The sequence below is a fragment of the Monodelphis domestica genome, chromosome 1, assembly GCF_027887165.1.
Source record: "Monodelphis domestica isolate mMonDom1 chromosome 1, mMonDom1.pri, whole genome shotgun sequence".
Lineage (NCBI taxonomy): Eukaryota > Metazoa > Chordata > Mammalia > Didelphimorphia > Didelphidae > Monodelphis > Monodelphis domestica.
The window spans coordinates 208,256,151-208,280,988 of NC_077227.1; the positions used below are offsets into that span (position 1 = coordinate 208,256,151).

Consider the following 24,838-nt stretch of genomic DNA (forward strand, 5'->3'; position numbering starts at 1 on the left):
TATGAGGTAATTCTTTTTTAAGCTCCTCATCCATTTCCTCTTTCTATTCAGGTGATTTGCAAAATATTCCAATTATAATCTCACTCCTATTTCGCCTTCCAATAATCTCACCCAAATGTCATTCACCAGATCTTCCCCAGGAAATTCCCTGGATTTCCACACATGAAATTATCTTCTAAATATATAATAATCCTATTCTGCTGTACCTTTCTCCTGCTTTTATCTGTTGTTCCTTTGAAATAAAGCATACCCTTCCAGAGTCATATTGCAGTCATAACTGCTGTCTAGCAAGTTTCAATGCTTGTCAAATTTGTCTCCCTACATTAGGGCTTCTAGTTTGCTATGCTTATTATCCCTGTTCTAAGCATCTGTATGTAGACATCTGTATTTTATCTCTTGTGTATTACTGTTACTACTACTGTTTCTCTTCAAATAGCTCTTCATGTAGTTGCTCTACAGAATCTAGCTTGATACTGTTACATAGCCAGTATTCTTCTCTCTCCATTTTCTGTCTGAAGTTGTCACATGCATGTCCTATCTACAGATAGATACATACATACATACACAAAAAGACTTTACACGAAAACTGAAAAAAAATGTAGTGACACACTGTAAAGAAAATTATTAAAATTAAGGACACGAATACAAAATTACTTTAAATAAACACCTCTTCTAGCATCTTATTTCTTGAGGATTCAAAAAGATTTGATTAAGAAAGACACCCAATTCTCCCTTAATCCAATTTCATTCAACCTGACAAACATTTATTAAGTACCTACTATGTGCAGAGTTCTGTTGGGTGTTAGTAAAACAAAGATGGAAAAACAAAAGAGCAATTTGGCTATTGGAAATGATATTACCGTCAGAAAGATGGTCTATTTCAGAAAACAGCTGTAAGAGTTTTCGTAGTTCATATTGGGTCTTGCACTGCTGCAACATAAGCTTCCAAAGAAGGGTGACTTGATATTTCAGCCATGGCAAAGGAATGGCAAGAGGGGATGTATTATATGCTGTTTCAATCTGAACAAAAAGAGAAGGATGGTATAGAGAGAGGTTCTGCTCCATCAGCCAACCAAAAACCACCAGAATGGGTTAAGGGACCTAAAGAGCCCCCAGTTTTCTTTCTTAAAAAAACAAAAACAAAAACAAAAAAATCCTTACTTTGTACTTACAATACAAAACAATACTGTGTATTGGTTCTAAGACATCAGAGTGGAAATGGCTAGGCAATGGGTGTTAAGTGACTTGCCCAGGGTCACACAGTTAGGCAGTGTCTGAGGCCAGATTTGAACACAGGACCTCCTGTCTCTAGGCCTGGCTCTCAAACCACTGAGCCACCCATATTGGTTCCAAGGCAGAAGAGTGGTAAGGGCTAGGAGTTAAATGGCTTGTCTAGGGTCACACAATATCTGTGGCAAGATATGAACCAAAGACCTACTGTCTCCAGGCCTTGCTCTCTATCCACTGAACTGCCTTGAACACTTGATTTTCATCCCATGACTATGGCTTGCCTAAACTTTGTATCTGTTAAGGATTATCTGCCCATACCCCAGTGTTCTTTTATGCCAAATGCTTATTTGTTGAATAGAATAACATGAAGTGATTTTTGTTCAGGTGCCTGTGTCACTCCTCTGATGAAGGTAGAGCAAAGGAAGGCACAAAACTGTCAGGGAAAGAACTGTGCCAAAGGGAGCTGGCTAAAGACTACTGGACTTCTGGGAAGAGGAGTACAGGTAAACTGGTTTAAGCATGTACACAGAATTTAGCAATGCTAAATTGATATCATCAGTGTTGATTCTAAATCTAAGCCAAATCTTGGCATCTTTTTTTTTTTTTGTAGCCGATTCCAGTCACACAAATCCTGAGTTACAGAGAATCTTGGGATTAAAAGGGACTTCAGAGGCTGAGGAATTCAAACCACACTGCAACAGATATCTCTATTATAAAAAGAAGTTTGACAAGTGGTTACCCAGGCTTTGCTTAAAGACCTCCTAAGACAGACCATTTCCAATCTTCAGAACTGGCACCCCATTACATTTCTGGAGAGCTCTAACTAACCTTAAATTTTACCTGATACCAGGACTTAATCTGTCGCTAAGCACTGTGCTTAGCAAATACTAGGTATTTAATAAATGTTTCCTGTCTGTTCTTTACAATCTGCCCTCTTGGTCCAAGCAGAACAGGCTTTTCCACATGACAGACCTTCAAAGACTTGAAGGCAGGGAGCTTGTTCTACCTGCATCTTCTCTTCTCCAAGCTGAACAGCCCCAGTATTCTTCAAATGATCTTCCTTTGATATGATCTTTAGGCTTTTATGAAGCTGCCTGGCCTCCTCTGAGCACTCTTGCTCACCAGTGTGTCTCCTACCACGTGACATCCAGAACTGACTTTTCTTCTCTAATGATTTCTTTTTAAACCCTTACCTTCCATCTTGGAATCAATACTGTCAAGTGACTTGCCCAGGGTCACATAGCTGGGAAGTGTCTGAGGCCAGATTTGAACCCAGGACCTCCCATCTCTAGGCCTGGCTCTCAATCCACTGAGCTACCCAGTTGCCCCCTCCAATGAGTTTTGACCAGGACAGAACTGTCACATTCTTGACTTTTCTGAATGCCTCCCAAGGCATTTTCTGACTGCCTTATAACATCATTGGGTTCAGAATCGGTTTGCAGTCCTCTGAACTCTCCAAATTATTTCGAAAGAATCTACTATCCAGCTACATCTTGTTTCCATGAACATGGATTTCATGAATCCAAGCATGAAACTATACTTATCCCAATTCAATTTTACCTCATGAGATTTGGCCCAAGTTCAAGCCCACCAAGGTCTTTTTAGATGCTGGATTCTGCCATTCTAATCCTCTAGTTCAATGTCATCTGAAAATGTGTTAAACTAGCCCTTTATCAAGGTCTTTAATCAACAAGCATCTATGGGGCAGCTAGGAGGCTCAGTGGATAGAAAGATGGAATATGGGAGATCCTGGGTTAAAAATCTGACCTCAAGACACTTCCTAGCTATGTAATCCTGGATAAATCACTTATCCCCAGTTGCCTAGCCCTTACTGCCTTTCTGTCTTGGAACTGATGCTTAGTACCTAGATTCTAAGACAAAGCTAAGAGTTAAAAAACAAACAAACAAACAAACAAACATTGATTATGTGTCAGGAATGGTGTTCTGTATTGCAGATACAAAGACAAAAATAAAACAGCTCCTGCGCTCAAGGAGCTTACAATCTACTTGGGGAAATTTCACAGAGAGTGGGGAAGTACAAGCCAGTAGGATCAAGAAAGGTTTTTTTGTAGGAGATGGACCTTAAGCTAAGCTTTGAAGGAAGCTGGGGATTCTAAGAAGTAGAGATGTGGAGAGAGTACTTGTCAGGCAATGGAGACAGCCTGGACAAAGGCAAGAAGATAGGAAATTGATGCCATGAATGGAAAATAGCAAAGTTGACCAGTCTAGCTAGATCACTGAGTTTTGAAAGGAAAGCAAAACAGAATCAATTTTAAAAAATGGAGGCAGGAACTAACCTGCTAAGCACATTAAATACCAGAAGAGTTTTTACTTTATCTTAGAGGTGATAGGGAGCCAGTAGAAGTTTTTGAAAAGGACAAGATATGGTTTAGACCTTTGCTTCAGGACTATTACTTGGAAAGCTGTATGGATTGGAAAAAGAAACTGAAGTGAAGTAAACTAAGTCATTTATCAGAAAATCTGCATCTCTCTGGAGAAAGCAGAAAGCAGAAATGAACTTTCCTGTGAAGGTCAGTCAGCTCAGAACCAAAACAACATATGGTCAGTATCCATGAGAAAGTGACTTCCTTACTAACAAAGAAGCCAGTATAGGATAAGATATACAATGGAATGTCCTGTACCCCAATCTAATGACAAATCTGGCTTCTAGACAATAAGGCTTGTTTGCTTCATCAAGGTTATGTCTCATTAATAAACACTGCTTTGTATCTTGCACCCTATAAAAACTGCATCGTAACTTCAGTCCAGGGCAGCTTTCACTAGGAAAGTCTGTCCTGGCTAGTAGGTACATTTGTTAATCAATAGATTAATAAATAAATATTGGTTCTATTAATTTAAAGAGTGGATGTCTGGACTCGCTTTATGAAGTGCACCACTTCAGAACAATTTGAGGTGAGGAGGCCAATTAAGAAGTTATTACAATAATGCAGGTGAGAAATGATAAGAATCTGTGGTATGTGGTTGTGGTATGAATGGAGATATAAGGACGCATTTATGTGAGAGGCTGGTAAGGTCAGCAAGATCCTGGTAAATGATGGGGTATGAGGGAAGAGTGAAGATGGGATGAATCTGAAGTTGGAACCTAGGTAACTGGAGGGATGGTGATTCTCTTGACAAGGAATAGGACAATTGAGAAGGAAAGTGGCTCTGGGGGAAAGATAATGATTTGTGTTAGACAAAAATATTAATGCACACAGGTCAGAGCAGAGATTCTTGGGAAATTTCACTGCAGAGTTATATCTAAATTAAACTAAAACCATTGCTCCATGGGTCTAGAGATTCAACCAGTTCCAAATCCATCCTTCAATCAATAAACATTTATTAAGCATCTAATATGTGCTAAAAACTGGGAATAAAAAATCAAGGCAAAGAAAGTCCCTACCCTCAAGGAGCTTACCTATGAGCTTAAAAATCCACCTAAGGAATTGGGACAATTAGTCTAAAGAGAAGACTTAGAGGACATGAGAGCTATCTTTGAACATCTGACAGGCTATTACGTTAAAGAGAAATTAGACTTACTTTGTTTGGACCCAGAAAGCAATGGAGAGAAGTTGCAAAACGGCAAATTTAGACTTAATGCCAGAAAAAAAACCAACTAAATTAATGTGGTCCAAAAGAATAGGCAGTCTTGAGAGGTGAAAGGTCCCTCCTTCTGAGCTGTCTGCAAGTAAAGGTTGAATGAATATGTGCTGGGTATTTACAGTAGAGGTTACTTTCATTGGGGTTGACGAAATGGCCAAACAATGTGGTTTTGTAACTTTACTATCATATCACCTCTGTCAGTTCATTTTGTCCTCAGGAATTGCATCAGGGCCTTTACCAAATGCCTTGCTGAAATCCAAGTAAACTAAACCTATAGCATTCCTCATATCTATAAATCTTGTAGGGATAGGGACTAGATCTGGTACTGTACTGGTTTAGGAGCTCCTGGTGAGGAATTTCTTTTACTGTAGCAGGTCAACTCTTCCTCTGCAGCTCAGAATTGCCTGGGGCACTGAGAAAGGAAGAGACTTGCTCAGAGCCACAGAGCCCCTGTACTTGCATCAGAGGCAGGGCTGGGTTTCCAGATCCACTCACATCCATTATGCCACAAACCTGTCTAGCCACTGTTGTAAGAAAAGTAGTGACATTTTGCAAGGAAGTGGCATAAGACCAGCAGGAAGATCCTAGAACTTTGGAAGAGGTTTAGGCTGGGAGAAAGACAGTTGGGGTCTCTGGAAAAACCTCTGGAGGTGTCAGCTGTAGTTTTTCTTGGAGTCTATCTTTTCCTGGTTTCCCTGATTTCCTGTTTTGCTGTTTGACATGGAGGCTATCCCTGATGAACCTGATCTAGCTACAAGACCATGAAATCAAGTCTGGATTCTTTTGGATCTAAGACCTTCCCTGGACTTAGCAAATCCTTACACAGACCCTTTTCCTTAATTCTATCAAAGGGGGGTATAGCTGAGGGTTAGTTAAGATTAGGGATTGTAGATTTGGGTTAGGGAGAAATAGAGTAGGGAATTTCTAAGAAGAAATACCTTTACAGGGATTATTAGATCTGGTGGGATTGATAGATTGAATTAGATTAGAAAACCCCAAACCCCCTTTCCACCTTTCCTTTATGTATTAAATCCAACCTGTCCAGTGTGTATATATTTTGTCTGTGTTTATTAGTTTAGGGTCTGGCTCTGCCTGCCCTGAGCTTGGCTACCCTTCCCCAAACCAGATTACTGGCTCATACCTGAACCTAACAGTTTATTCAGTTAAGTGAGATAGTATTTATAAGTAGTATACTATTTCACCACTGAGTCAAAAAAAGGAAATGAGATTAGTCTGATAGGACCACAGTTGCTCTGTAGGATCACTGCTTCTCTTTCTAGATGTTCATTTAGCCATCCCTTTAATAGAGTTCTAGAATTCTGAATGGAATCAAATGTAAGCTCACTGGCCAATTGTTCATAAATGCCATTCTCTTCTATTCTTTGATGATGGAGAGTTTGCCCTTCTTCCACACTCTGGTGCTTTTCTAGTTTTTCTTGAGCTTTCAAAGATCACTGTCCTGTCAGTATTCTAGGATGCAACTCCTCTGGACTAGATGCCTTGAACTAATTAAAGGTCTCTAAGAACTCTTTTATCTCCTTACTTCTCTTGGGTATCAATTCCCTCTTGGCTCTTTTTGTTCTGTTCTTTTCAAGCCAAAGATAATTCTCTTTGGCAAATAAAATAGAAACAAACAAACAAAAAAAGGGTAGTTCTTTCTTTTGCCATCAGTTAACATTCAATCTCTAAATGGTAATCTAACCCAGAAATGCCAAATTCTTGGCTGCAAATCAAATCAGATTAAAATGTAAATGGGAAATTTTAAACAAAATAAAACATAATATGGATGATGTTAATTTGTGGTTTTTAAGTCAATTATATGGCAGCTTCTATTTGAGTTTGAAACCACTGGTTTTCTTATATCCTATTCTTTTCCATAAAATGGAATATTAATTAAAAAGTATTTCGTGATGTTTATGCTCAGCACCGTGTTAGGGGCTTGATCTGTACCCTGGCTCAGGATACTTTGTTTCTGACCAGATGAGGTCAATGTATACCAAAAGCCATTTTGCAAAGATGCTGATTCTAAAGGAGCAAATCTTGAGTGCCTAATCTGGAATAAGGAGGACCTGAGTTCAAAGTTTGTCTCAGACATTTATTAGCTGTGTAACTCTTGGGGAAGTGACTTGGCCCAAGCCTCAATTTTTTTCATCTGTAAAAGAGGAGTAATTATAGTATACATCTGCCCAGGGTGATTGTGAGGATCCAATAAAATAACACATGTAAAGCATTTTGTGAAATCTTAAACACTATATAAATACTACCTATTATTTTTCCTTCATAGGATGTCTTCATCTAAGTCAGTCCAAGCATTTTATTAGCATGACTATTGTTTTGTTAATTCATTTGGGCCTACAATATTAAAATTTAGGGGCTGGGGTATAATTTTGTCCCTGATTTTGTAGTTTTATTTGACTGTTTTTTGTTGATGGGCTATATAATATAAAAATAAAATAAAACAAAACAATCAACCCATCAACCCAGGAAAGAGTTTTAGTTTTCAGCCTGAAGGCAGTTCTATAATGAAAAATATAAAATATTTAATCAGGTCTATTCAATGAAATTATACCAAGATATAAAGAAGTGAGAAGCTGAAGGCCAGAGAAGCAATGACAGCAGAAGCTAAGACAGTGGGCTGAGATTTTGCTCTCTCCACAAGAAATTAGAGAAATTGTGGTCAGGTAGGAGCCATGAAGGGCCTGAAATAGTCCCATAAAAACTGTGAGAAAAACTGAGAAGTAATGTGATATAGTTGTAAAAATTAAAATTAAATCTCAATAATAAAAATGTTATATTTTAAGAGATTTATTAATGATCATTAGAAATCAAGGAATAAAGAAGATACAAAATAAAGACCACATGCCCATGGCTAATCAGCCAGTTCAACCCCCCCCTTACCACTACCAACCTTGGAACAGGAAGTAAAGAGGCAGGACCCTTCACATCCTTGCCTAATATCCCCTGTCTACAGGAAGTATGTAATGACAGAAGTCAGTGGGCTTCTGGGAAATGTAGTTCTTTTTTTTTAGTATAACATTTTCAATTATACATTGTGGATAAAGTGTCAGCCTTGAGGCCAGGTGTTGCTAACACATACTTGTTTGTATGATCCAGGGCAATCCCTCTTAAGTGTTCTAGTCAATTTTCTAAGACAATTTATTACAAAAAAGATGTCAATCTGCCTTGCAGACAATTTTCTCACCCGGGAATTCCCTGTACCAATGAAAGGTCCAGATACTATCTTTATATATCTTATTCTCACTTCTATCAAACAGCTTATGATTTAGCCAGACCAGGGTATTATAGTTCTTTTTCCTTTATACTTCTTCTACTTGTGCCCTATGGCTAAGAGGTTCTGTGCCACACACAGAACAAGCATCTGAACACGTTAAATGTGCAACAATGGTTTAGAATCATGAATTAGAATTAGAATCAACTGGCTTAGAATCATCCAGAGAAGTTATCACCAGGGACACTGATGAAAATGATCACATTTGTCTGATATAATTTTTCAAAACTGTGATCTTCAAGATCATTAGAAAAAAAACCAAAAAACTCTAACATCCCAGCCTGTGTTTAATGACGGTGCAGCTTTGCTCATAATTCTGTCCTCTAGATCCTGACCAGCTGATACTCCGGTTCCACCTTTCTACCTCCAGAAAAGCTTGGATGCAGGTCCCACAGTATTTGATTCCACTGCCATCACAATCCCCTAAGTCAATACCTAGAAACCATCCGAAGAAGGTTCAGGAGAATTTCAGGTCTAACTTACAATTTCAAGATTCTTCTGGAGTTCTAGCAGTTTGGCTTGGGCGTTCTTATAATTCTTGTAGAGTATACACAGTTCATACACCTCCATCATCAACAGCAAAGCAGAATCCTTTGAAGAGAGTGAAGAGATAATATTGAGGCTAAAGAGAAAGTCTGTCCTCCATCCCCTCCACTCCTTCCGAATATTGCTAAAAACAACAAGTGCCATGTTTAATTTTTGTTTGTGAAAAGAAAAATTTAGGATTAGGACTCCCACACATTCAACTCTCAATTTTCTCTATGCTTTATGTGCAGGCCATGGCCCACAAAGTAAGATTTGGAATAGTCCAAAAGGCAGACATATATGAGACATGATCACCTCTGGGACATATTCTTATCCATTCCCTGATAACCCATTTCTAATGAAACATCTACATACTGTTAACTACATAAATTGGTATTTTCCTTCCACTTCTGTGGAGTTGCCTAATTTGTTGGTACAGGGAAAATCAGTTTGTGAGTGCGGGACTGAAAAAGTGGGAAAACAAGGTTCCCAAAGCCTGTCTGGGGCAAAGCTATGCAGGTACTAATCTGAAACTAGAACACACCAACTGAATCAATACCTTTAGAAAAAGTTGGAAGCTTCTAGTAAGAGTTCTGCTTTTTCTTCTTGTTAATAACATCCTCCAGATGAGTGAAAGGTCCTCTAGATCCCATTCGTGGTCTTCTATTGAGCCCTGAATGTGACTTGTTGCTTCAGCAGCAATACGATCCTCTACAGAAGTGATGATCCACACACTCAGACAAGGAACAATGCTGGCATCCTGTCATCAGACAAGAACAGTTTCATATCTTTTTTAAAACCTTTACTTTCTGTCTTAGAATCAATAGTAAATATTGGTTCCAAGGCAGACGGGTGATAAAGGGGGCAGCTGGGTAACTCAGTGGATTGAGAGCCAGGCCTAGAGATGGGAGGTCCTAGGTTCAAATCCACTCTCAGACACTTCCCAGCTGTGTGACCCTGGGCAAGTCACTTAACCCCACTGCCTAGCCCTTACTACTCTTCTGCCTTGGAACCAATACATAGCATTGATTCCAAGACAGAAGGTAAGGGTTTAAAAAATAAAATTAAAAAAAAAAAAGAACAGTGATAAAGGTCAGGCAGCTGGGTTAAATGACTTGCCCAGGGTCAAACAGCTAGGGAATGAGATAAAATTTGAATCCAGGATCTCCCATCGCTAGGCCTGGCGCTCTATCTCCTGGGCCACCTTGCTGCCCCAAGAACTGTTATAAAATATAGCCAGTCTGCTCCTAGGTTACTTAACAGACCTAGATGAAGGTTCAAGGAAAATCTGACGTTTGTCACAACACTAACTGAAGTTTTCCACTCTTGGTGTACAGAATGTGCCCACATCAATTAAATTGATTTTTAAAGTACTTAAAGAAAAAATGATCACCAAGCCAGACCCACGGTATGTGTGGAGTGCCCAGAGCTGTATAGGAACAGGGTACGAGGAAACAGAAAACTGAGGAAATATGAGAAGAGAAGCAGCAAGGATAAGGCCAGTGGATTACTCTCTCTTTCACAAGGCCTCTTTGGCAGGTCTGTTGCTAATAAAGTGAAAGTTCATAAAGAGTGAGAGTCCTTAAGGAGTAGAGTTGGGAAGTCCATACTCCAAGATGGGAGCAGATGACCTTAGACCAGAATCAAAAGTTAAGGAGGAGTCCCCTGTGCCTTCAAAGGGGATAGACAACAAAGCCACTAAGGCAAGTGAGACTTTTCTTGCTAAAACAAAGCTGAAGGTGCTCTGAAAAAGGAAGGGAAAATTCATTCCTTTTAAAAAAAATCACCCTATTGTCACTTTCCTTCTATTTTACTGAGACTGTGTCCTACTGACCTGGAAACAAGAAGCCAAGATGCTCAGGATGGGGGCCCGTAGTCTCATGGCTTTAACCAGAAGGTAACGCCAAGGATCTGGTTCATTAGGACATTGAAGCAGAATATGAAATAAATCAGTAGAGGCCTCCTCTTGGCTACTTTGAGTGCTCTGGAGGGATCTGTCATGAGCCTGTCTATCATGTTCTTTGGAATTTGGAAATGAAGGCAAATTTTCAAAGGCCAGTTGCAAATGGTCCTGCAGGACTGAGCTAAAGTAACAGAGGGAGGACTTGACCTAGAAAAACATAAATTAACAATTATCATTTTCAACTTTGAAACACAGGAAAGCTATAGAAAGTGGACCCCCTCCCCCCACCCAAAACATTCACTAAAAGCTTCAAACTCACACTGACCTCAATGATTTATTTTCAACCATAAAAAAATCTTTAGGTCTAAAAATTTGTCCCTTCTTTAAATCTTAGCCATTGAATTTTTTAAAAATAATTTTTTGATGACTTTTGTTTTTACCCCACAGACATTTTTGGATCAATCTCCCCCACTGCAGAAATCGTACCTGGAAACCAAAGAAAACTAACTATGAGGAAAAAACCAATAGGTCCTCATATTTGATAATGAGTGCAAAGTTCAACTTTCAAAGCTCTATTTCTCTGCCAAGAGGAAGGGGACAGGTTTCACCTTTGCTCTCCAGTTATATCAACCATTTTCAATGGTTTAGATCAATTTTCTTTAAGGGATCTTTGAAGAAGTCCTTGCATATCAGAGAAACTTAGAATAGAAAAGGTCCTCAGGACCATTTATACCAACCTGAATTTGAAAAAGAATCCCTTCTATTGTATACCCTAAGAGGGATCACTCAGGCCTTTGTTTGAAGACCTCCAGTAAGGAGGAAGCTACTTTCAGAAAACTCTTTTCTGACATCTGTTGCTTCACAAGTTCCATCCTCTGCTCCTAGTTCTTATTTCTAGGGCCAAGAAAAAGTCTAATTCCTATTCCATATGATGGGTCTTAAAATACCTATAAGACAGCTGTCATCCTTCCTTGTTCTCATCAGTCTTCTCCCAGGTAATCATGCTAACTTTCTCCAATTGATCTGCACGCACATGGTAGGATTCTGAAGCCCTTCCTAACCAAGCTTTCCTCCTCTGGAGATTCTCCAAATCATCAACATCCTTCTTAAACTGTAGGGCCTAGAAATAGGAGCATAGTCCTGTGGATATTGTCTGATCAGGACTATCACCTGCCCGGCTGGTCTGGTCAATCCAAAAGAATTTAGGTATTAATGATATTACTTCAAACAAAAGTCTAACAATCTACACAATACAAATGACCCATCTAAACATCTAAGCAAAATGCCTATTTTTCAGTGAGAAAAATCTGAGGATGGTTAGTAGGTTACTCACTTCCTCCAGGGGGTAGTTGTGGAGCTGGCTGTGAACAATGAATTGTAGCCAGTCATTGGCTCTAGCACACTCTCTGAGATAAGCCATGCTCAGCTTCACATTATGAAGCCTACAGAACTGCACCACCAGTGACCACTGGTGGCCTGACTCACTGGAGGTCCTGTCATTAAAAACAGAAACAATTAAATCTTAGAATACATCACTATAGTTGAAATGGATAAATTAATAAGAATTTACAGACTTCATTGGCTTGTGATGGCCTATATTGCCTGGAGGATTGTCCCTCCCTGCTATACAGCGCATCCTTTTATTATCAAGCAAACATTCGATCAATCACCATTCACTTATGAAGTACTTACTGTATGCCAGGTACTAAACTAGGTGCCCAGATATACCACAGGTCTGGCACACTAGTGCCAGGCAAGGAAAATTAGTTTTTACAATCAAAAGTTGAGAACTAAAGCTTCTGAGATACAAAGTAAAAAGAGTCAAGGATATATGATTTGGGACACCTAGGGTTAGGAGAGATTGGAGATGATTATTCCCAATGAAGATTGCAGGTATCTGTTTCTTCACAGGGAAACTGATCCTCCCCTGAGATTGAGGGTTAAATGATACTCTTGCTACATCATAAAAATGGACAGAGAAGGGAGACTCTTTCCATTTATACAAATTAAAAAAAAAATGGAAATCACCTAAAAAAGATAAATTATTAATGTCTGGAGAACCCAGTGGGTTGCAAACAGTAGGCAGGTTTACTTGTCTATGCTCCTGATATACCACTCATCCTCAGAGGATACACATTTTCCTGTGTTTGAATTATGGTGCTATACCTACAGCAGGGATTAGGAAGATAGAACGAGTAGGCAGGCCTGCCTATTAAAGAATCAGACTCAATGGGGTCATTTACATGAATCTGCATTTGTGAGGCTGGAGTCCATAGCTCAGGCTCAGAATGGTTTAACTGAAATCCTAACCGGCAAAATCAGAGTGTGGTCTAAAAAAAATCAACTTAATACCCAACTGGTTCTCCTTTCTAGGATGCTTAAAGGATTTAGAATGACATACTTAAAAGACATTCATTCAATTTGGATTATTCCATCCTGGGAAGAGGCAAGAGCCATTCTTGCTCTCTCTTTCTCAAAACAGTGGTGTGAGAATCAATGAAAGCTCTCAAGATGGTCAGAATTCTTTAGAAAAAATTTAGATAAACAAAAGTTGGTACAATCATTGCTTAAAAAAAAAACTGAGGGGGCAGTTGGGTGGCTCAGTGGTTTGAGAGCCAGGCCTAGAGATGGGAGGTCCTAGGTTCAAATCTGGCCTTAGACATTTCCCAGCTGTGTGATCCTGGGCAAGTCACTTAACCCCCATTGCCTAGCTCTCACCACTCTTCTGCCTTGGAACCAATACACAGTATTGATTCCAAGACGGAAGGTAAGGGCTTAAAAAAAATCACTGAAACATAACAGACAAACCTTGATATTCCTTGTTGTTGAATACTATCCCAAATGCCTTCTTCTAAGAGACTAAGCAATTCTTCAGTTGCTGCTTTTTTACCATTAGCCAGTTTAACTAATTTTTCAGCTGTAAAAAAAATGCAATTAAAACAAAGTATAGTAAAGAGATTCTCCCAGGAAATAGAATTTTCATATTTCAATGTATACTATAAGCAACAGTCATCAAAATCATTTGGAATTGGTTAAAAAAATAGAGAAATAGGTCATTGGATAGGAATAGACAATACAGAATCAGAAATTATGGAACTCAATAACCCAGTATTCAATAAACCTCAAAACATAATTTAGTTAGGAAAGAATTTCCTATTAAAAACTGCTGGGAAAACTTGAAAGCAATCTGGCAGAAATTAAGTTTAAATCAAAATCTTACATCATATTTTGCACACAATAAGTTCAAAATGGATAGATGACCTTAACCTTAAGGATAATTCCATTAAAAAAAAAAAAGCAGATCATATACCTTTCACTAAGGGATGAATTCTTAACCAAACAAAGGACAAGGCAATTACAAAGATAAAATAGATAATTTTGATTATATTAAACTCAAAAGCTTCTGCAGAAACAAAATTAATGCAAGTAGGATAAGAAGTGATGTGGTTAGATGGGAAAATCTCTGTAACAATCTCTGTAACAAGTTCCTCTGGGTTTATATCTAACATTTTTTTTTCCATTTTAAACATTATTTTATTTGGTCATCTTCAAACATTATTCATTGGAAAAAAAGATCATTTTCTTTTCCTCCCACCTCCCACCACCTCTCCCATAGCCGACGCGCTATTCCACTGGGTATCACATGTGTCCTTGATCCGAACTCATGTCCATGTTGTTGGTATTTGCACTAGGATGTTCATTTAGAGTCTCTCCTCAATCATATCCCCTCCAACCCTGTAGTCAAGCAGTTGCTTTTCCTTGGTGTTTTTACTCCCACAGTTTGTCCTCTGCTTGTGGATAGTGTTTTTTCTCCTAGATCCCTGCAGATTGTTCAGGGACATTGCACTGACATTAATGGAGAAGTCCATTACGTTCAATTGTACCAGAGTATATCAGTCTCTGTGTACAATGTTTTTCTGGTTCTCCTCCTTTCGCTCTGTATCACTTCCTGGAGGTTGTTCCAGTCTCCATGGAATTCCTCCACTTTATTATTCCTTTGAGCACAATAGTATTCCATCATCAACATATACCATAATTTGTTCAGCCATTCCCCAATTGAAAGGTATCCCCTCATTTTCCAATTTTTGGCTACCACAAAGAACGCGGCTATGAATATTCTTGTACAAGTCTTTTTCCTTATTATCGCTTTGGGGTACAAACCCAGCAGTGCTATGGCTGGATCAAAGGGCTGACAGTCTTTTATCGCCCTTTGGGCATAGTTCCAAATTGCCCTCCAGAATGGCTGGATCAATTCACAACTCCCCCAACAATGAATTAATGTCCCTACTTTGCCACATCCCCTCCAGCATTCATTACTTTCCTTTGCTGTCATGTTAGCCAATCTGCTAGGTGTGAGGTGATACCTCAGAGTTGTTTTGATTTACATCTCTCTGATTATAAGAGATTTAGAACACTTCTTCATGTGCTTGTTAATAGTTTTGATTTCTTTATCTGAGAACTGCCTATTCATGTCCCTTGCCATTTATCAATTGGAGAATGGCTTGATTTTTTTGTACAATTGGTTTAGCTCTTTGTAAATTTGAGTAATTAGACCTTTGTCAGAGGTTTTTGTTATGAAGATTGTTTCCCAATTTGTTGCTTCCCTTCTGATTTTAGTTACATTGGTTTTGTTTGTACAAAAGCTTTTTAATTTGATGTAGTCAAAATTATTTATTTTACATTTTGTGACTCTTTCTAAGTCTTGCTTGGTTTTAAAATCTTTCCCTTCCCAAAGGTCTGACATGTATACTATTCTGTGTTCACCTAATTTACTTATAGTTTCCTTCTTTATGTTCAAGTCATTCACCCATTCTGAATTTATCTTGGTGTAGGGTGTGAGGAGTTTATCCAAACCTAATCTCTCCCACACGGTCTTCCAATTTTCCCAGCAGTTTTTATCAAATAGTGGATTTTTGTCCCAAAAGCTGGGGTCTTTGGGTTTGTCATAGACTGTCTTGCTGAGGTCATATATCTAACATATTAATATAATATCTAACATATATTACACTAATATATTTGTATAGTATATTTGGGTATACATGCATATTTATACACACATCCACACACTACTTAATTGATAAATGGTTAAAGTATATGAGCAAAGTTCTCAGAAGTACAAACTGTTAACAACCATATAAAAAAGCTCCAATCAAAATAACAGTGGTTTCACCTCATACACTGAAATTGACAAAGACAAAAGATGGGAATAGTTTAAGCTGGAAGGGTTGTGGGAAGATAGGAATACTAGTACATTGCTGGTAGCGCTGAGAATCAACATGCTCATCTTGAAAAGTAATTTGGAATTAAGAAAATAAAGTGACTAAAATGTCCATATACTTTAACCCAGAGAAGCAACTACTGGTTATATACCCCATGGAAGTAATTGATAAGAAGCCCTCAGAAATAGCAAAAAATTTATAACAGCACTTGAACTAGACCCAAAGTAGCCCATCAATTTGGGAATGACTAAAAAAATTGTGGTTCATGAATATAATAGATTATTATCGTCCTGTTAGACAACAAATATAAATAATGCATAGAGAAGTGGAGCCAAACAAATAACATATAAAAAAGGACTATAATGTAAATTTTTTATTAAACCCTTAGGCAATGGGAGTTAAGTGACTTGTCCAGGTCACACAGCTGGGAAGTATCTGAGGCCAGATTTGAACCTAGGACCTTCCATCTCTAGGCCTGGCTCTCAATCCACTGAGCTACCCAGCTGCCTCCTATAATAATTTAAATTAAAAGAACCACCACCACAAAACAATTAAAAGTTAATGTTTTAAAATTCACAAAGGGGGCAGGCCCTAGCTGTGTGACCCTGGGCAAGTCACTTAACCCCCATTGCCTAGCTTTCACCACTCTTCTGCCTTGGAACCAATACACAGAATTAATTCCAAGATGGAAGGTAAGGGTTTAAAAAAAATTCTTTGTTATATGGGAAAGGTGAATGATATCAGGAGAAATTTAGGTGATGAAAAAACAAAAGATAGTAATAAAAATTTATTTTTAAATAAAGGAACAAAAAAGAGATTTCCTCAGGAGAACATATATTTCTATTTACGATATGTAAATATCATTCAGAAAGTTAAGTAATGCCAAATCCTAGGAAATGAGATAAAGCAGCAACTTATCTGCATTCCCCCATGGCAAGTTCCTGATTAAGTATCTCAAGTAAGTTTAAAAAAAAAAAAGTAAGTCTCTTTCTTACTGCCAAAAGCAGTTCAAATATAGAGAGGATGCCTTACCTAAGGATTCTCTGATGCAGTTGTACTCAGCCTCTTCATTTCTACACTTATAGCTCAAAATGATGTTGGCCACTTTCATATCAACTCTAAGCTTGAGGCTGTCAATACCAAGCAATTCCAAGAAACATACACAAGCAGCCCCCACTGAAGGCATATGAAAGAAGGATAGTGCCAACATGTAGGCTTCATTTCCTGCTTGCTGGATCCTAAAACAGAGAACAGAGCTCAAACTCCAATTAGCACTCTAGGAGAATCATTACCACCAAGGACATTGGTTCTCAATCTTTTTAACTCATGGTACATTATGATGCTTTGCATAATTTGAGTCAGGAGACTGACTCATCCATGCAGAAGAATGATTGCAAGTATAAGTTATATACAACTCATAATACATCCCTAGCCACTGATCTAGTATAAGCACACAGAGGGTTTCCAGTGGTGTCTAAGGTGGTACAGTGGAAAGAATGATAGATTTGGGGAGCAGCTGGGTAGCTCAGTGGATTGAGAGCTAGGCCCAGAGACGGGAGGTCCTAGGTTCAAATGTGGCCCCAGATACTTCCTAGCTATGTAACCCTGGGCCAGTCACTTAACCCCCATTGCTAGGAAGCCCTTACCACTCTTCTGCCTTGGGACCATACATAGTATTGATTCTAAGGTGGAAGGTAAGGGTTTAAAAAAATGCTAGATTTGGAGTTAGATGACTTGGTTCAAATCCCAGGATACCACTTGCTACCTCCATGGCCCTAGAAAAGTCATTTATGGGGGGAATTAGACTGGGAGACCTATGAGGTCCTTTCCAACCCTAAATCTATAATCTTATAGCTGTCAACCCCAAGCAACAGTACAAATGTAAAAAAAACAAAACTGGTCTTTAGTGTTTTCCCCCATTTTATTTCCTGGCCATTGCTTTCTGATTGTCTTAATCAGAATTAGGTTTATTAGACTGATTAGATTGATTCTAAGACAGAAAGTAAGAGTTAAAAAAAAATCAATAGTGTGTTATTTGTTCCAAGGCAGAAGAGCAGTAAGGGCTAGGCAATTGGGGATGGGGGGAAGGGGGGAGGGGCCAGGGGCAGTGTAAGTAACTTGCCCAGAGTCACACAGCTAGGAAGTATTTGAGGCCAGATTTGAACCCTCCTATCTCTTGGCCTGGTTCTCAATACAGAGTCATCTAGCGGTCTCCCTTCCTATTATTTTTTAAATACTCACAGTTGCTTTGGAGACTTGCTCTTGGCTAATTCCTGAACAAGAAAAGTACCAAATGCAAATGATGGTCGTCCATGACGTAAATAATAAGCAAAATTCAGACGTTCTATTACAGCATATTTGTTTACCAGGTCAGGGCTGGAGAAATGAGGAAGATCACTTGAGGTATCTGCAAAAAAAAAAAAGGAAAGAAGCATTAAAGCTAATAAATCTTCACTCAAAAGAAGGAATCATCTTGGAGGAGCAGAATGTTAATATCTTATATTTTTTTCTGATATGTCAAATATTTAAACTACTGACCTAAATCTTTGTCCACTAGGAATAAGTATCTCATAAACAATAACTTCAACTTTTCTTTTTACTTTAAAACAACTTTACATTCTATTTTCTTGTGAAGACTCATGGTCTGGGAAGAGAGCTTCTGATTCATGCTCTAAAGTGTCAATAAGATGGAAGTGGTGGATCAGCATACATAAAAAATTCTAAAGAAGCACTCCCTCAGTAAACTTCCTAATGCCTAAGTCTACTCTCTTCTATTAGGCATGCACTAGTTGAAGTTAGTCATATGATGTTACCTTATAAAGAGGCCATCTAACTTCTGTAGTGACCATATAATAAAATTCTGGTTTCCCCTGGTCTTCCCCAACACTCTGCTATATAATCAGAAATATATAAGTAATTATAAAAAATGTCAAGATTGAAATAACGCCTTAACAATCTTTTTCATAATAAAGATATTGCCAGATAGAACATCAAAATGGCTTCAAACACTAAGGGATAGAAGAGAGCAGTCAGAGAGTGGACATTCAGCAAAGAAAAGCAAGAAAGAAAACAGAGCAGCAGCAGATCCCAGCTCAGCAAAGAAAGTGTCTCTCTCTGATTACATGCTCAGAAGACCTATTGCTCTAAGAATTGCTCTGCGTGAATTCTTATGCTTTCCTTCTTTGTGCTCCCTATACATATTCCTTAGCTGCATATTTTCCCTAAACATGTACCCCTCCAGATATGTTCTCTGATCACAAGCATACCTGCATGTGTCTTCTACCCTTTTCCTAACATATTTTGCCATGTGTGATTACGTGACTTTGTTTTAGAAAAATAGGTTTAAAGAATAAATATTTGGATAAGTAAAAAATAAATTTACATTTCTATAAAAATTCAGGTTTTACAGAATGCTTTCCTCACAACAATACGGAGTTTAGTGGTCCAAATATTCTCAGCCCCATTTTATAGATAAAGACATTGAGGGTGAGAGAAGCTAAATGAGTTATGAAGGACACAAAGCTGAACAAGAAGATTATAAAAGAAAAGCCACCAGAGGAAGTTCAAAAATCTCTGTACTCATACTATCATATATCCAGGTGACATGCTCAATATTCAGGTAATGTAATGTCTTGGCTGACATAACTGAGTAATCTAAAATATTTGCAACAGTATTAAAGCTGAGAGAGAGGAGAGGAGAGGAGAGGAGAGGAGAGAGAGAGAGAGAGAGAGAGAGAGAGAGAGAGAGAGAGAGAGAGAGAGAGAGAGAGAGAGAGAGAGAGAGAGAGAGAGAGAGTGTAAAAAGAAAAGCATCTTGGTAGAGAAGAAAGACTTCAGAGAACAAACAACAATGAAAATAGTCTCAATGCAGCAACAAAGCTATAGACCACATTTGGTGCCACGTAAATGATCATTTTACTAACCAGAAGGAGAACTGTGTGTGAGAATGCTGAAGAAGTATAGAGAGGATGTCTGAGAAATAAGAAAGAGAAAGACAGAGAACAAAGGGGAAAAAAGAAAAAGTGGAATAAAAAGAGAACAGTCATCAGCAAAGGAAGAACTAACAAGGCAGTCACCCAATGGGAGTGAGGAACATCACTCAGCAGAGAAGGGCCATCAACAAGGAAGCAGTTGAAAATAAAAATAACTGTAGTCTCAGAGGGGACAAAGACTCCTCTCACAATAGCATGTGGACCATGGTAGAAATGTCAGAAGCCTCAGAGGCTGAAGACATGCCAACCACAAAATCCACAGTTTTCAAGTTTGGGGAGACATAGCCTCCTTGGACATTGCACCCTCCAGGTCATACCACACTACACAGTATAGGTATGTTAATGAATACAGTTCATCATTCTTGCTTGGAAAATGAGATGAAGAGGAGGGGAAACTGCACATAAGTACACAGGCAACTTAAGTCCTAACATCACTGAGTATCCCAGCCCACATATTAGCATATATGTCTCAAAAGAGAACTAGCCACATGATAGGAACAAACATGAAATAAGGAGCCTAAACTTTCTTTAATAAATAGGACAGAAATATTCATTTCTTTCTTGGCTCTGCTCTTAACTCTCTAGACCTTTACATCGTATCTCCTCCCCACTCCTTACTTTTCAACTCCCATTTATGTTGTCTTTCTTTATAGAAAGCATCTTGTAAGGATTGTTTTTCTTTCTGTTTGTATTTGTATTTTTTCAGCATTTAGCATGGTGCCTGGCACACAGTAATTGATTAATAAGTATTTATCTAACAACTCAAAAAAAGGACAGAAAGTTTGCATATCTCTAGCTTAACTAAATGGCAAAAGATTTTTATAAATGGAGGTATTGGACTGAACCATATGTACTTTCTGAACAGTGTATCTAGCACAACAGACAGCCTATCATCATAGGATTGAAGAATTTTAGAAATGGGACTTGAGAGATAATCTAGTTTAATTATACAGATAAGAACTCGAAAGGAAGACATGACTTGCCCACAATCACAAAGCTAATAAGTAGCAGAATTGGTTTTTGGAGAAGCCTGCTTCTGCTATAATCCTAAAATAAAATAATAAATGTTTGTTGAGTAAAAGAAAGTCTTGTTATGTTACCTTGGAAATTATTTATGCAACTATACATACACTTTACCTTTATTAGAAATATACAAAAGATCTCCTCACCTGTTAAATGAAAGGAATTATTATTACCATCATAATGAAGATAGATGAGCTGGCATTTAGATAACTGCCTTAAAAGTTTTCAAAGCACCTGTTATCTCATTTAATCCTCACAAGAACACTGAGAAGTAGACACCGTTATTATCTATTCTTTCCATTTTACAATTGACAGAGGCTGAGAAAGGTTAAAATGACTTGCCCATGGAATGAAAACACATGGCTAGTAATAGTGTGAGTCAGGTTTCAAACTCAGATCTTCCTGACTGCAGTGCTCCCTCTTCTAATATTCCACCAAGACCAGCTCAAAATCCAGGCTCCCATGACCAAGGAACAAGCTGACACCAGAAACTTTTTTAAAATTTCAAAGTATCTCCTCGGATCTATAGCCTTCTAGCTTTCTTATTCAAAACCACACACACACACACATACACACACACACACACACACACACACACACACACACACAATTACAGTGACATATACCTAGCTCAATATAATGACTAATGTTCATACTGAGAACCTTAAGTAATCAAGAATAGAAGAGGCTAAATGATGGTCAGTATACTCTATTATTCCTCCAAAGGGCGTCAAAGTGATTCTAAAAAGCAGGGCTAGGGACTCACAAGCTTTGGGAGGTCCTACTAAGATGTGACTGGTATTGGACTGCAAATTGACCATCTAAAATGTGGGCTAGCTAACTTCTAGAAGGTGAATCATGAAGTTGGTCCCACAGGATGAATTATTTTTCTGAACATGGCAATTTATGAAAATTATCTACTCAGGTATAAAGGGACTTACTCTGTACTAGGTAGGGAAAAGAATACTCATCTTCATGAAACCACTTTTATTTTGAAATACGAATATAAGTTTTATTTCATATGATAAGAAATTTTATAATTATGTTATAGATTTTCATTAAAATATGATTACATAAACTCAGCAATTCAGTTATGTAGAAAATCTAGTTCTTCAAACTTCATTAATGAAGATTGAGAGGCAAATAGGCTACTGGAGCAGGAGTTAGCTTTGATGCTTAGAATATCTGAGTACAAAGCCCCTCTCAAACACAGTTTCATTGTGTGACCTTGGACCAGTCATTAAATTCTTCAGTGTACTGGTCAACTTTCTACAAATGCAAATTATTGAGAAGGTACTGACCTGCACTGGGAGAGGGAGTTCTTTTGACCAAAGAAATCATACGGCTATTCCTTGTCTTGCCTAATATTGGTCACAGTATTCAATTTGTACAGATGCAATGAGAGCAGCCTATCTAAGGATTAACTTTTAGTCCCAAATATGAAGTAATATAAGAGTAAGTAAGAACACTGGATGTTAGAATTGAGAGTTCAAGAATCTAGGGTGGCTCTGCCATTAATTAGTTGGGTAATCTTGGGTAAGTCACTTAAATCCCTGAGGCCTCAGTTTCTTCTTTTGTACAAATAAAGCTATAAGGAAAGCAAGAGAAACTTATGAGCCATTAGTAGAGGACAGGTAAGGAACTGCCAGGCACCAATGGGATTTTGTACAATAAGGCCTGCCTCACATGCCAGAGGTGAACCTCATATAGTCACAGGCCTTTGTATGTATCCTGTCCCCTCCCCTCCCATAGTCAGCAGAGTTGGGGCTGCCTTTTTGCTGTTGCAATGTTAGATAAGCTTTAATATTTCCAACTAAGACTGAATATAATGTAAGATTTTAGTTTCTTGGGGGCAGGAGCCATTTATTTTTGTACTTCTCAGAATCTAACAGGTTTTAAACATAGCAGATGCTCAATAAATATCTGACAAATTACCTGAGGTACCTAGAAGACAGAATACTGGAGCAGGTTCCATCCCCTCCCCCATTCCTAACCACACTTCTCCAGAATTTGTGAGCCTAGAAGACACACTCTCATGATCTTTTGGAAGAACTGATTTCAGGTTTTATCAGCTTGATTCTTAGGGTTAGCTTAGTTGAGAGATGAGGGGGTATGAGGGAGGGAAAACAGTCCTCTCTCAATTTGTGGGCAGTCTTTCAAATTTGGATTGAAAGGCAGGAATACCTGTGTTCCTGGTTTGTCTCTGCCTATAACTCAGAATAAGAGTTTGAGCAAGTCACTTAATCTCTGTTATGTTTTGAAAGTATGAATTTTAATTTTGTCTTTAAATCTCCAAGACCTTGCATGTAATAGGTGCTTAATAAATGTTTGCTAAATTTGTTGAAGTGGGTCTCAGTGTCCTTCTCTCTCTATAGAATGAGGAAGTCGGACTAGATGGTCTTTGAAGTCTTATCTAGCACTAAAAGACTATGATTCTATATTAGAAAGTGGAACCTACAAACAACCAAAATGAAAAATATAATAGAAGAAAAGGAGAAACAGAAGAGCATAGATCAGGGAATCCCAGGAAAAGGAGAAGTTTTTATGGCCCAAGGGAATTTACTTTCCCTACCTTCCCTGATCTCCTCAGATGAAAGTGATCTTTTTTCTTCTCAAATTTTCCAAGGGCACCTTGACTAAATGGCTCCTTTATCCCATCATATTCTTCTATATTCTATCATATGTAGCTGTTTACATGTTTTATCTTCTCTATATAAATCTCCTAAGACTAGGGCTATGTTGCTTTTCATCTTGCATCACAAGAGCTTGCAGGTTGTAGGAACTAAGTAAATATCTGCTGAACTGAATTTACAAAATGTTTTCAACTCAGTTAACTGCAGGATGCTTTTTTTCTAAAGGACTAAATTTCTTCTTGAAAAAAAAAACTCACGGGAAATATTGGATGAGCTTTACAGAAAATCATCTTAGAATGAATCAATCATATCAGAATATGTCTCTAAAGCAAGGGCTGCCTATATCTACTTACCTGCAATGGCAAGAGTATTGGTGGCCTGCCAGCCAAACAGCCTGGTGGGATCAAAGGGAGACAAGGACTGAAATGGAGACAAAAATGAGAAAAAAATTGAAATTCTAAAATAACACAACATTTTATAAAAAAGTTTCAGGGAGAAATGACCAAATAAAATAATGTTATAAAAAAATAAATCAAACAAGCAGTCAGATAGCAAAAATAAATAAATAAATAAAAGTTTCAGGGATTAGCTACTTTTCTGTTCCAGGATAATTTGAAACTCTTCTTTACTGGTCCTTCCAGAGTTTTATAGTTACCGCCAATACTTTACTTTTCAATTCTATTTTATCCAATAGAGTATAAGCTCCTCAAGGGCTAGGAACTATTTTTGGTTGTTGGTGTTTTTTTTTTTGGTCTCTGAATGCTCAGTGTCTTAATACACATTAGGTATTTAATGTTTGTGGAACTGAATTCACAGGAATGAATTTAGGAACTGAAACATTAGGACAATTGACAGTAATCTAATTATCATGACACTAATGGAACATAGTTCAAAAAACAGCATTAAACACATTTTTAAGCAAATGATGAAAATTCCCCTTCCCAAATATAGATTTATCACTCTGTAAGATACATGTCAGAGGCAGGAATAATTATAATATGAAACCGGGCTTTAGAAATGTTGCTGGTAGGGAGAGTAGGTAGGGGGCTCAGTGAATTGAGAGCAAAGCCTAGAGATAGGAGTAGGCCCCAGGACGGTTCAAATCTGGCCTCAGACACTTCCTAGCTGTGTGACCCTGGGCAATTCACCCCATTGCCTACTCCTTACTGCTCTTCTACCTTGGAACCAATACACAGAATTGATTCTAAGATGGAAGGTAAGGGTTTTATTTTTTAAAAAAATGTTGCTAGGTGGAAGAAAATAAGTTCAAGAAATCTGACCATTACAGGTGTGCAAGCTATTTGCCAAGATGTAAATTGAGAGGAGGAAGGGAAAAGACAAGAAAGAAAAAGAGAAAAGAAAGCTAAGAAATGGAATAAAAGCATAGAGACTAGGGTAAAATGGTACAATAAGAAAGTGAA

General features: G+C 38.1%; 1 protein-coding gene across 1 annotated transcript in view; it reads right to left on the reverse strand.

The window, feature by feature from the left end:
* SPG11 (SPG11 vesicle trafficking associated, spatacsin) overlaps positions 1 to 24,838 on the reverse strand; it is an 86,046-nt gene that overhangs the window by 23,613 nt on the left and 37,595 nt on the right. The window contains exons 20-28 of the mRNA XM_001366626.5: positions 23,771 to 23,837; positions 18,011 to 18,176; positions 16,802 to 17,007; positions 13,359 to 13,467; positions 11,884 to 12,043; positions 10,482 to 10,757; positions 9,207 to 9,407; positions 8,606 to 8,713; positions 861 to 1,020 (exon numbers count right to left, since the gene is read on the reverse strand). Of these exons, the coding sequence (XP_001366663.1) occupies positions 861 to 1,020; positions 8,606 to 8,713; positions 9,207 to 9,407; positions 10,482 to 10,757; positions 11,884 to 12,043; positions 13,359 to 13,467; positions 16,802 to 17,007; positions 18,011 to 18,176; positions 23,771 to 23,837 (1,453 nt within the window). The remainder of the gene's footprint in view (positions 1 to 860; positions 1,021 to 8,605; positions 8,714 to 9,206; positions 9,408 to 10,481; positions 10,758 to 11,883; positions 12,044 to 13,358; positions 13,468 to 16,801; positions 17,008 to 18,010; positions 18,177 to 23,770; positions 23,838 to 24,838) is intronic.